Below are 12,778 nucleotides of genomic sequence, written 5' to 3'. Positions count from 1 at the left end.
AAATGAAATCAGAGATGTCCTTTTTGAAAATCTTTTGAAAATCAAGCTTTTTTATCAAAGACCCAACACACGTTATTCGAAATACACAGTCCTATGATTGTCATGCATTTTAAAAACAGAAATTGACCCAATGTAGGATTAAAATGGATTTTCCATGGTTGTTTATATCAATTTGAATCCTTGATATTAGGTATATCATTTGATAGTCTATGATGAGGTGACCTTTGAGTGAATTTCAAAAGCAAGGCACCCAAGTCAACACTTAGGCTTTATCAAGAAAGGTTATTTCTTTTCTTAGCACTTGTTTTATCAGCATGCATAATAACCAATAGCTTAATTCATGAAGTCACGACCCTTATGAAAAAGCTCTTCAAGTTTTGAGAGCGACATTTATCGGTTCAAATTGCTTGCTTGATTAAAAAGGGCTTTTAAAAGCACGTAATGCAGGCTATGGTTCATGGCTATGAAAGAAAGGAATTTCAAAGGCTCAAAAGGTGTTTGAGGGTTTCAAAGACCTAGGATCAACATCAACTATTCATCAACTATTTTCTATTGTTGTCTTTGTAGAGGAAATGACATATAACCTTGTAAACCTCAAAGTTCAGACTTTTCTAACATAAAGTTATAATGCAAATCCACATTTTCCTTAATGAATAACCAACCTTAATCATCTGATAACATCAGAGGCTTTATAATGGACACCAAAAGTCACGTTTATAACTTAGTCTTTTTTCTGGTATTGACTTTTGTTGTGCCTTTCCTTGATTGAAATTTATTTTGCTCTTCATAGACTTGATAGGCGTTCTCCTTCCTTTATCTTTGACTTGTCTTTAAGTGAAGGCAATTTCAACTTCTTCTTCTTTTTTTTATTATTTTTTTTCATCATAGCCTTCCTTAAAAATTTCTTATATGCCCTCAATCTATGTGTCTTCTTCTAGCTCTCTCTCAATCATTGGACTTTTGTTCTAAGCCTTCCTCTTTATCCATTAATCATATCAATGTCTCCAACATATCTCTCATTTGCCCCCAGTGTGGGGTGTGATCCTAGTCAGGGTTTTCATGAAAATATATTTTATCCAGCTCAAAATGGGACTACAAGGGATATAATCTTTAGAAAGTGAAGGGAATATCAAAGATGGCCTTTTCTCATTTCAAGCAAGGTCGGTTAGAACCGATAAATTTTGACCTCATCCAGTGTAATGATTGGGACTTGTAAGAATCATGATTCACGAGTCCATAACTACCGAATCCACTACATGTCATTATGCATACTGTTAAAACTTAGCTATATGATGTGTGGTTCAGTTTCAGGAGGTATGAGTTCAAAATTGTTTAGTCACCTCATGTTATTTTCAAGCATCGAGTCATTTCTGTAATCAAAACACTTTTAATCTTCAGGATTCATTAACCTTTGTCGCATGTTGGATGACACGACCAAAAGCTTGATGTCTTTTCCCAAGTGCAGGAGTGTCGAAGTAATAAATAAACCGGTAAGATCGGGGTCGAACCACAGAGAGGTTAATTGTATAAATTATAAATAACAATACAACAACAACAATAACAACAATAAAAATAATAATTATTATAATACTCAGTACGTGGCGTTGTTACACCTGAGAATGATCCAAAGATCGGGGTCACAGGTTTCCAGCCTATATACTGAGTTTATGAAAGATCAAAGGGATATATTACAGAATGTAAATAACAACAACAAACAATAATAAAAATAATAAAGTAGAGTAGTAGCAATAGAAGAAGATGAAGAAATTAATGAGAACTTTGTAAGTTTGGAAGATTAATTAAGGATTAAACAATGATAAAAACGAATGTCAAGTTAGAGGATCCACTAATGGTACTTCAAACAAGTATAATATAAACTCTTATTACTCAATTAGAAACACCACATAAAGGAGGTTCCAATCAGATTTATAAATTGTTAACATGATTACATTAATTATCTTATTTCGAATAAAGCTAATACTTGTAAATGTTGGCAGGCATTCATGATTATAACTTATGTTAACAACAAATCAAGTTCCTTTCATAGCTCAGGTGTTCGGTTAAACCATACAGTATGGGCTATGAAAGTGCCAAGTATTTGTTGTACACAAGTGTTACACAACATAAATCTAGATTAACCATTTAACAAGCAAAGTATTAAAGTGAACAAGATAACAAATAAAAACATGTTAGTATCCAACGTTAAGGTCCATGTTAAGTTTATATTATACTTATTCTTACACCATTAGTGTGCCCTTTTCACTTGACATTAATAACTTAGCTAAACATAATGAAAGAAAGAAACATAAATAACAAGATAAGAACATAAATGAGAAAGAAGTTAACTAAGTAAAAGAAAGGAAATGAAGTGCATAAACTTGATATTAATGAAAGCAAGACATAAGCAATACAAAGAGAGAAAGCAAGAGCATGATCTTGATCTGAACACCAAGATGCCTCAATACATGGTAAGTGCCTCCTTTTATAGGCCAAAATTTGAAACTATTGATTTGTTGACTAATTGATGAGTGGGTGGCCACATCTTGACTAGATAACAATCTTTATCTTCTTGTCTGATCAAGACGTCATTGCTAACATCATAATTTGCCCAGAATCCTAAAGAATGTTCTAGGAAATTGTCTCAGCTTTCCAACAAAAAAAAGATGAGGTCATTTGGACTTCTAGAACTCAAGATATGGGCTGAACACTAAATAGTGTTTGGGCTGTAGGACAGCTTCGGACTTCTTCGTTGTTCCTTCAATTTGGACTTCAAAACGACCTTTTCAAATCTTGGGCTCCTCATGAAAGTTGTAGGCTTTTGTCTTACCTTTCCATCCATATAAAGTGGACCTAAATCCGAAATCTAGAGCTCCAGATATGATCCAATTACCGAGCAATGTTCCGGTTTGGACTGCACCGACATCTCTTTTCTAAGTTTGGCCATCTCTTTGTCCTTTAACTTTCAATGCTTAAACTCATCAATCAATCCTTTTATTTATGTGATAGTCCTGCATTTAAAATGAGCATTTACCATAAATTAAGGTATCTTATAATATCAAACTTGTTATTATAAAACATGCTTTAGTTAAGGAGTTATTGATACTTCAAGTGCAAAATGATGATATAAAACCTTGATAAACATGCACTTTTAAGTACTAATCATTGGAGTTTGATCAAAATATTTTGTCCAAATAAAATGCTAAACATCTGTTGATTTCAAAACAACAAACAGACAAAAGCAAGGCATGTTTCGTTGAAGGATGAGATGTGATCCCAAAACAAAATGCAGAGTTCCATAACAATATGATTGACTGTTCATCACCATTCTTGAATCAGCTTTTCTGACAATATTTGCGTTTTGCCAAGCATTTTCGATCAACATGTCATTCTGAAGATGTTCGGGGGGCAATATAGCCAATGACACCCTCTTTCACCGACTCCACTTGTCTCTTGCTCACCAACTTTCAGACTCAATTCTTGCAATTCTTGAAACTGTTCACTTGAAATGGTTGAGGACCCCACCAATGACATCACATCTCTTATTTGGATTATACCACCTAGAAATTGGTGGTTGCATGGGATTTGTCGGAGTCAAGCAAAATTCTGGAATCTGGCAGATGCTGGTCGACAAACTTAAACGGCAGAGGAATGCCCCATCTTGGAAAAGACATTTGAGCAATTGATGCTACCGTGAGACTTGGCTATACCACATAATTAAGGATTCACACCGTCAAAGTCATCTCCTGATTCACCTCTCATCATTGTTCTAGAATCCATGGCAGATCCTTCAATCTTTCCTCTCTTCATAGCTTGTTCAATTCTTCGGCAAATCCTCACAACATTATTTCAATCTTCCAATGTTGCTATGGTTGGTTGAAGATTGTTAGAAAAACTTTCTAATAGCTTGGTAATTCTTGGCAAGCGCCCAAAAACTTGTAGTATCGCCACTACCAACACGGGGAATCATGCCTTATCTCTTCTATGGGAGAAAACGATGAACATGAATCTCCTCTATTTGTTCTTCGATTCCTCTCGAACGGTGCAGCAAACAAGCACCAATAGAGGGAGTGCTACTCTGTTGAAGTTTGATGTCTGCTCATATTTTCCAAACCAAATCTGGCTCTTCAACCTACTACAGTTTCTTTGTGCTGAAACTGATGAGAGAAATATTTGTAACATATGCAATTAGTAAATCCTCTCTTGCATTCTCAACTTGCAGCATCATAAATAGATTTTTGTAGAGAGAGCTCTACCACGTTGAAGTTTTCTTATTTCGTTTTCTCCCTCTTCGATCTGCTCTTTCATGGCTTCTCTCCTTCTCATGGTTCGTTGATTTTTTTATTCTGCAGGTAACAGATCCGGCGGTTGTGTAGTGATTAGTACTTAAAAGTGCATGTTTATCAAGGTTTTATATCATCATTTTGCACTTGAAGTATCAATAACTCCTTAACTAAAGTATGTTTTATAATAACAAGTTTGATATTATAAGATACCTTAATTTATGGTAAATGCTCATTTTAAATGCAGGACTATCACATAAATAAAAGGATTGATTGATGAGTTTAAGCATTGAAAGTTAAAGGACAAAGAGATGGCCAAACTTAGAAAAGAGATGTCGGTGCAGCCCAAACCAGAACATTGCTCGATAATTGGATCATATCTGGAGCTCTAGATCTCGGATTTAGGTTCATTTTATATGGATGGAAAGGTAAAACATAGGCCTACAACTTTCATTTGGACACCAAGATCTAAGAAGGCCGTTTTGAAGTCCAAATTGAAGGAACAACGAAGAAGTCCGAAGCTGTCCTGCAGCCCAAACACTATTTAGTGTTCAGCCCATATCTTGAGTTCTAGAAGTCCAAATGACCTCATTTTTTTTTGTTGGAAAGCTGAGACAATTTCCTAGAACATTCTTGAGGATTCTGGGCAAATTATGATGTTATCAATGACGTCTTGTTCAGACAAGAAGATAAGGATTGTTATCAAGTCAAGATGTGGCCACCCACTCATCAATTAGTCAACAAATCAATAGTTCCAAATTTTGGCCTATAAAAGGAGGCACTTACCATGTATTGAGGCATCTTGGTTTCCAGATCAAGATCATGCTCTTGCTTTCTCTCTTTGTATTGCTTATGTCTTGCTTTCTTTAATATCAAGTTTATGCACTTTATTTCCTTTCCTTTACTTAGTTAAGTTCTTTCTCATTTATGTTCTTATCTTGTTCATTTATGTTTCTTTCTTTCATTATGTTTAGCTAAGTTAATTGTGTCAAGGTGAAAAGGGCACACTAATGGTGTAAGAATAAGTATAATATAAACTTAACATGGACCTTAACGTTGGATACTAACATGTTTTATATTTGTTATCTTGTTCACTTTTAATACTTTGCTTGTTAAATGGTTAATCTAGATTTATGTTGTATAACACTTGGTACAACAAATACTTGGTACTTTCATAGCCCATACTGTATGGTATAACCGACACCTGAGCTATGAAAGGGACTTGATTTTGTTGTTAACATAAGTTATAATCATGAATGCCTGCCAACATTTACAAGTATTAGCTTTATTCGAATAAGATAACTAATGTAATCATGTTAACAATTTATAATCTGATTGGAACCTCCTTTATGTGTGGTTTTCAATTGAGTAATAAGAGTTTATATTAATACTTGTTTGAAGTACCATTAGTGGATCCTCTAACCTTGACATTTGTTTTTATCGTTGTTTAATCCTTACATTAATCTTTCATCTCAAAGTTCTCATTAATTCTTCATCTTCTTCTTCTTCTTTTATTATTATTATTATTATTTGCATTCTGTTTATATTATATAATATATCTCTTTGATCTTTTTATAAACTCAGTATATAGGCTGGAAACCTGTGACCGATCTTTTGGATCATTCTCAGGTGTAACAACGCCACGTACTGAGTATTATTATTGTTGTTGTTATTGTTGTTTGTTATTTATAATTTATACAATTAACCTCTCTGTGGTTCGACCCCGGTCTTGCCGGGTTATTTATTACTTCGACACTCCCTGCACTTGGGAGAAGACATCAAGCTTTTGGTCGTGTCAAGTTTTTTGGCCGTTGCCGGGGAGGTAAATTCTTGTATAAATTATAATATTTATTTTATTTTCTCCTTCCACTTTTCATTTTTTTTTCTAACTCTTGTTTCTTTTGTTTTGTTTTCTTTAGTTTCTTTTTCTTCTATTTCGTTTCTTCCTTTTATTTCTCTTTTTACACGTGCATGAGAGTTTGGTCATGTACATTAAGTGGTCGACTTTGTAGGGTATCCTCATCATTTTCAGAAAATATGGCCGAAGAAGATAATCAATCGCTTCATAATGAGAATAATGAGAATAACCGTATGAGAACACTTAGAGACCACATGAATCCCACAAGAACAAGTGCACCCTCATGCATAGTTTTCCCTCCTGATGCATCTCATTTTAATTTTAAGCCAGGCATTATTCAACTTTTACCATCTTTTCATGGCTTAGACTTAGAAAATTCATACTTGCATTTAAGGGAATTTGAGGAGGTCTGTAATACCTATAATGACTCAAATTGTAGCATGAACACCATTCGATTAAAGCTTTTTCCTTTTTTATTAAAAGATAAAGCTAAAGCATGGCTACAAAATTTGAGACCAGGATCTATTCGTGCTTGGGATGATATGCAACAACAATTTTTAAAGAAGTTTTTTCCGTCTCACAGCACAAATTCTTTCAAAAGACAAATCATCACTTTCACTCAAAAACCAGGAGAAACATTTTACCAATGTTGGGATAGGTATCGAGATTTGCTTAATACTTGCCCTCATCATGGTTTTGAAACATGGAGATTGGTTTCATATTTTTATGAAGGTTTAACACCTAGAGATAGGCAAATGGTTGAATTGATGTGCAATGGAACCTTTGAAGATAAAGACCCTAATGAAGCAATGGAGTACCTAGACTTGCTAGCCGAAAATGCTCAAAATTGGGACACCACAGGTACTTATGAGGCACCAAGTAAAACTCAACCTCATACATCTAGTGGAGGTATGCACAACCTTAGGGAAGATCATGACCTCCAAGCCAAGTTTGCATCTTTAGCTAGAAAAGTCGAAGCACTTGAATTGAAAAAGAGTGGTCAATTAAAATCTGTTCAAGACATTGTGTGTCAAATTTGTGAAACCAATGAACATTCAACCAATGATTGTCCAACTTTGCCTTCTTTCAAGGAATGCCTCCATGAACAAGCCCATGCTTTAAACAATTTCCAAAGGCCCAACCATAACCCATACTCGCAAACATACAATCCTGGTTGGAGAAATCACCCAAATTTTAGTTGGAAGAGTGATAGCAACAATGCACAAACTTCACAACCACCGTTTCAAGCACACCATAATTTCCAAAATTCTCATGGATATGCACCTCCTTATGCTCCACCTCCTAGAAGAAATCTTGAGGACACATTGCATGCATTCATTGAAAAGCAGGAGACAATCAACACTCAACTTGCTCAAAGCATGACCGATTTTAAAGATGCTCTTGCAAAATTAACATCTGCTCTCAGTTTCCAAGAGAAAGGTAAGTTTCCTTCTCAACCACAACAAAATCCAAAGGGGCAATACAATGCAAATGCAAGTGGTTCTGGAAGCCAACACATGGATCAAATCAAATCAGTCATCACTCTTCGTAGTGGTAAGGTTATTGAAAAACCCATTCTTGAACCTTGTGAGAAAGATGATGAGTCTATCTCTGAGGGTAAGGAAGGGGTTGAACCTGAACATTGCAAAGAAAAGGCTGATTCCCCGCCAGCACTTCCATTTCCTCATGCCATGACCAAACAAAGGAAAGTCAGTCACAACTCTGAAATCTTTGAAATTTTCAAATAGGTAAGGATCAATATACCTTTGTTGGATGCTATTAAACAGGTTCCTTCCTATGCTAAATTTTTGAAAGATCTGTGCACTGTGAAGAGAAAACTGAATGTGAAAAAGAAAGCCTTTTTAGCCGAACAAGTAAGTGCCATTCTTCAGAACAATAATGCTTTGAAATATAAAGACCCTGGTTGTCCTACAATTTCTTGCTTTATTGGAGAACATAAAATTGAAAGAGCCTTACTTGATCTTGGAGTTTTTCAGAGTCTCAATCTAGGTGAGTTGAAACCAACTTCTGTAACTCTTTTACTTGCCGATAGATCTGTAAAAGTGCCTAGAGGAATAATTGAAGATGTGTTAGTACAAGTCGATAAATTCATTTACCCTGTAGATTTTGTTGTCTTGGATACACAACCTGTTGAAGCATGTAAGTCAATTCCTGTCATTTTAGGACGTCCATTTCTTGCCACTTCTAATGCATTGATTAATTGTAGGAATGGACTGATGAAGCTATCATTTGGAAACATGACATTGGAGATGAATATTTTCAACATTTACAAGCAACCTGGAGATGATAATGATTTACAGGAAGTGGACTTCATTGAAAAATTAGTTCATGATCAATTTCAAACCACTTCTAGTGAAACTGAGATTGATGAATCTGATGATTTACAAATGGTCTACTTTCAGGAATCAAAGGCATGCAATTGGAGACCACAAATTGAAGAATTGCCACCACGATCAATTGAGCCCATACCTTCAAGTGTTCAACCACCAAAACCTGAATTAAAGTCGTTACCATTTAATCTCAAATACTCATTTTTGGGAGAAAATGAAACTTTTCCGGTAATAATCTCTTCCAAACTTAATGCTCATCAAGAAGGTAAGTTATTACAGACTCTGAAAATGCACAAAAATGCATTAGGATGGACCATAGCTGACATAAAAGGAATTAGCCCTTTGATTTGCACACACAGGATTTATTTGGAGGAAAATGCTAAACCCTCTAGAGAAATGCAACAAAGGCTTAATCCTAATATGAAAGAAGTAGTGAAAAATGAAGTCATTAAGCTTCTAGATAATGGAATCATTTATCCTATTTCTGACAGCAAATGGGTAAGTCCTACCCAAGTTGTACCCAAAAAGTCTGGAGTCACTGTGATAACGAATGAGAAAAATGAGTTAATTCCAACTAGGACTGTTACGGGTTGGCGCATATGCATTGACTATAGGAAACTTAATTCAATGACTAGAAAAGATCATTTCCCTTTACCTTTCATGGATCAAATCCTAGAAAGAGTTGCAGGTCATGAATTTTATTGTTTCCTAGATGGCTATTCAGGTTACAATCAAATTGAAATTGCATTGGAAGATCAAGAGAAGACTACTTTCACATGTCCATTTGGTACTTTTGCATATCGAAGGATGCCTTTTGGATTATGTAATGCACCGGCCACGTTTCAAAGATGCATGCTTAGCATATTCAGTGATATGGTTGAACGTTTTCTTGAAATTTTTATGGATGATTTTTCTGTTTTTGGTGATTCATTTGATGATTGTTTGACTAACTTAGAAAAGGTTTTGAGCAGGTGTGAAGAGAAGAATCTTGTATTGAATTGGGAAAAATGTCACTTTATAGTAACAAACGGCATTGTACTTGGTCACATTGTTTCATCAAAAGGAATTGAGGTTGACAAATCTAAAATCGAGTTAATTGCCAACTTACCAACACCAAAATCTATTAAAGATGTTAGATCATTCTTAGGACATGCTGGTTTTTACAGAAGGTTCATCAAAGATTTCAGTGTAATATCTAAACCCTTGAGTAACCTTCTAACAAAGGATAATATTTTTGAATGGACTGAACATTGTGAAGAAGCCTTTGTTAAACTTAAAAACTTGCTTACTTCTGCTCCTGTCATTCAACCTCCTGATTGGTCATTACCTTTTGAAATAATGTGTGACGCTAGTGATTATGCCGTGGGTGCTGTCTTGGGACAAAGAAAAGATAAGAAACCTTATGTGATTTACTATGCAAGTAAAACTTTAAATAGTGCTCAAATGAATTACACTACCACTGAAAAAGAATTACTTGCAGTAGTATTTGCATGTGACAAGTTCAGATCTTATCTTGTTGGCTCACCTGGTATTGTTTTTAGTGATCATGCAACATTGAAATATCTTCTCTCTAAGAAAGATTCTAAGGCTAGATTGGTGCGGTGGATTTTGTTACTTCAAGAATTTGATATCACAATCAAAGACAAGAAAGGCACCGAAAATGTTGTCGCGGATCATTTGTCAAGATTGACAACCGATTCGAGATCTGACATTACACCAATCGATGACTACTTTCCTGATGAATCTTTATTTTCTGTCTCTACGATGCCTTGGTTTGCTAATATTGTTAATTTTCTTGTTTCAGGACAATTGCCAGCTCATTGGAGTACCCAAGACAAAAGAAAGTTCTTGAACGAAGTGAAGAACTTTTATTGGGATGACCCTTATTTATTCAAATATTGTCCTGATCAAATATTTCGAAGATGCATTCCCGACAATGAGGTAAGTAGTGTCATTAAATTTTATCATTCTGAAGCATGTGGGGGTCATTTCTCATCAAGAAAGACAACTGCAAAAATCTTACAAAGTGGATTTTACTGGCCCACCATGTTCAAAGACTCACATGCATTCTGTAAGATTTGTGAAAATTGTCAAAAGTTGGGATCTATTTCGAAACGTCACATGATGCCTTTAAATCCTATTCTTGTCATTGAGATCTTTGACTGTTGGGGTATAGATTTCATGGGTCCATTTCCTCCATCATTTGGTTTCTTGTACATATTGGTCGCAGTAGATTATGTTTCAAAATGGATAGAGGCAATTCTAAGTCGAACCAATGATCACAAAACAGTGATAAAGTTTTTGAAAGAAAACATTTTAAGTCGATTTGGAATCCCTCGAGCCATGATAAGTGATGGTGGAACACACTTTTGCAACAAGCCATTTGAGTCTTTAATGAAGAAATATGGAATCACACACAAAGTTGCCACCCCTTATCACCCTCAGACAAGTGGACAAGTAGAGCTTGCTAATAGGGAGATCAAACAGATCTTGGAGAAAACAGTGAACCCTAATAGGAAAGACTGGTCTTTAAGACTTAATGATGCACTTTGGGCTTATCGAACTGCTTATAAAACATCATTAGGTATGTCACCTTATAGACTAGTCTATGGAAAACCTTGTCACTTGCCTGTGGAAGTTGAACATAAAGCTTATTGGGCTATTAAAGCTTTCAATTCAAACCTTGATGATGCTAGTCAGCTGCGAAAATTGCAAATAAATGAGCTTGAGGAAATAAGAAATGATGCATATGACAATTCAAGAATTCATAAAGCAAGAATCAAAGACTTTCATGACAAGAAAATATTGAGAAAAACATTCAATGTTGGTGAAAAAGTCTTGCTTTATAATTCTCGACTCCATTTATTTCCTGGAAAATTAAGATCAAGATGGAGCGGTCCTTTCATTGTGAAACATGTGTATCCATATGGGGCCTGTGATATTGAGGATCCAAAGAATGGCAATGTTTTCAAGGTAAATGGGCATCGTTTGAAAGTTTATTTTGACAATTTTTTCGGTTGAAAATGACTCTATTGAATTGAGTGATCCTGTATATAAAGATTGATTCTTTTTCTCACATTGTTTTGTGTTTTGTTGTATCTATTGTTTTGCTAGTCTCTCTTTCACCCCGGTCAAATGGCGGATAACAGTACTCCGTGACTTAAGTCGGTTCTTTCAGTTTCCCAAATAACTGATATCTGTATATATTTGTACAATTCTTAGCTCTTTCTCCCTTCTTTGAATCTCTTCTCCAATTCTCTTTTGAAAATGGACACCACTCTTGAAAAGTTGAAAAGGTATTTTCCCGCTTTGCCTCCAAATGCGATTAATAAAATTTACCGTGCTAGGTGTGCAAGATTGAGGTTGTTAATGAATCATGGAATTCCTGAAGATATCCGTTGGTTAATTGAAGCAAAGGTTCGATTATCAGGTGAGTCATCCAATTCTTTCATTTCACACATGCCTGGAACAGGTACAAGCACTTTTGCAAAGAAACGTCGTGCAAAACGACTGAAAGTCTGTCATCGATGTGCTAGATGGACTTGTAATGCGACATGTCGTTCTTTAGGAATGGTATCTGTAAACCGTGAAGATAAAATACAATTCATTAAGGATGGCCTGAGTAAGGGGTCTTTAGATAATCTTTTATTGGCCCTTGAGACGCATCCTAGTGGAGATGTGCATCGTGTAATTCATGATTTATGGCCACAATTCCATAAAGAACATGATCGACTTAGTCTTGGGAATCTGACTAAAAAAGACCCTGTTTGCCAGTTTTTAAGAAAACTGGATGGGAAGCCTATCCCCGACCCATAGAGGGCGTTTAAGCCGTTCTTGGACGTAAAACCAAGGGAACATGTGAGCCACAATCACAACTACCTGTACATACATGCTTTTTCAAAATAAATAATTAATAAAGAGAGAGAGAGAGAGTGTGTGAGACTACAGCTGGCCTATATATAGGTGGTATGATTGCATTTTCACTTTTTCATCTATAAATTCTTCTCTTCCTTCCCTTCATTTCTACTCATCCCATACATTCATCAAATATAGAAGTGTGTAGAAATGGCAGGTTCCTCAAGTCATCACATAAAAAATATTTGTGTTTTCGGTGGATCCAGTCCTGGAAAAGAAAATGAGTTTTTAGAATCAGCAAATCATCTTGGTCGGGTACTAGCTGAGAGAAAGATTCATTTAGTGTATGGGGGAGGTAGCCTTGGGTTAATGGGAGGTGTGTCAATGGCTGCATTTTTGGGAGGTAGTCAAGTTTTGGGGGTTGTCCCCAAAGC

General features: G+C 35.5%; 1 protein-coding gene across 1 annotated transcript; it reads left to right on the top strand.

Annotated features, from left to right (window-relative positions):
- The first annotated feature begins 6,893 nt into the window (after positions 1 to 6,893).
- Positions 6,894 to 12,305, top strand: LOC118035953 (uncharacterized). The gene is made up of 6 exons (XM_073405113.1): positions 6,894 to 7,753; positions 7,910 to 8,012; positions 8,862 to 10,430; positions 10,935 to 11,461; positions 11,807 to 11,919; positions 12,058 to 12,305. Exons 1-6 carry the CDS (start codon positions 6,894 to 6,896, stop codon positions 12,303 to 12,305), a joined length of 3,420 nt encoding a protein of 1,139 aa, XP_073261214.1.
- Positions 12,306 to 12,778: the final 473 nt, after the last annotated feature.

The sequence above is a fragment of the Populus alba genome, chromosome 16, assembly GCF_005239225.2.
Source record: "Populus alba chromosome 16, ASM523922v2, whole genome shotgun sequence".
Taxonomy (NCBI): domain Eukaryota; kingdom Viridiplantae; phylum Streptophyta; class Magnoliopsida; order Malpighiales; family Salicaceae; genus Populus; species Populus alba.
The sequence above is the reverse complement of the archived record's forward strand: the minus strand, read 5'-3'. Positions and strand labels throughout refer to the sequence as shown.

Excerpts from the sequence above, each read along its gene's own strand:
- LOC118035953 (XM_073405113.1), top strand. The coding sequence starts at position 6,894 with ATGGTTGAATTGATGTGCAATGGAACCTTTGAAGATAAAGACCCTAAT. Across the intron at positions 10,431-10,934 it reads GATGCATTCCCGACAATGAG|ACAAGTGGACAAGTAGAGCT; the intron begins GTAAGTAGTGTC and ends TATCACCCTCAG. Across the intron at positions 11,462-11,806 it reads AAGAATGGCAATGTTTTCAA|AAATGCGATTAATAAAATTT; the intron begins GGTAAATGGGCA and ends CGCTTTGCCTCC.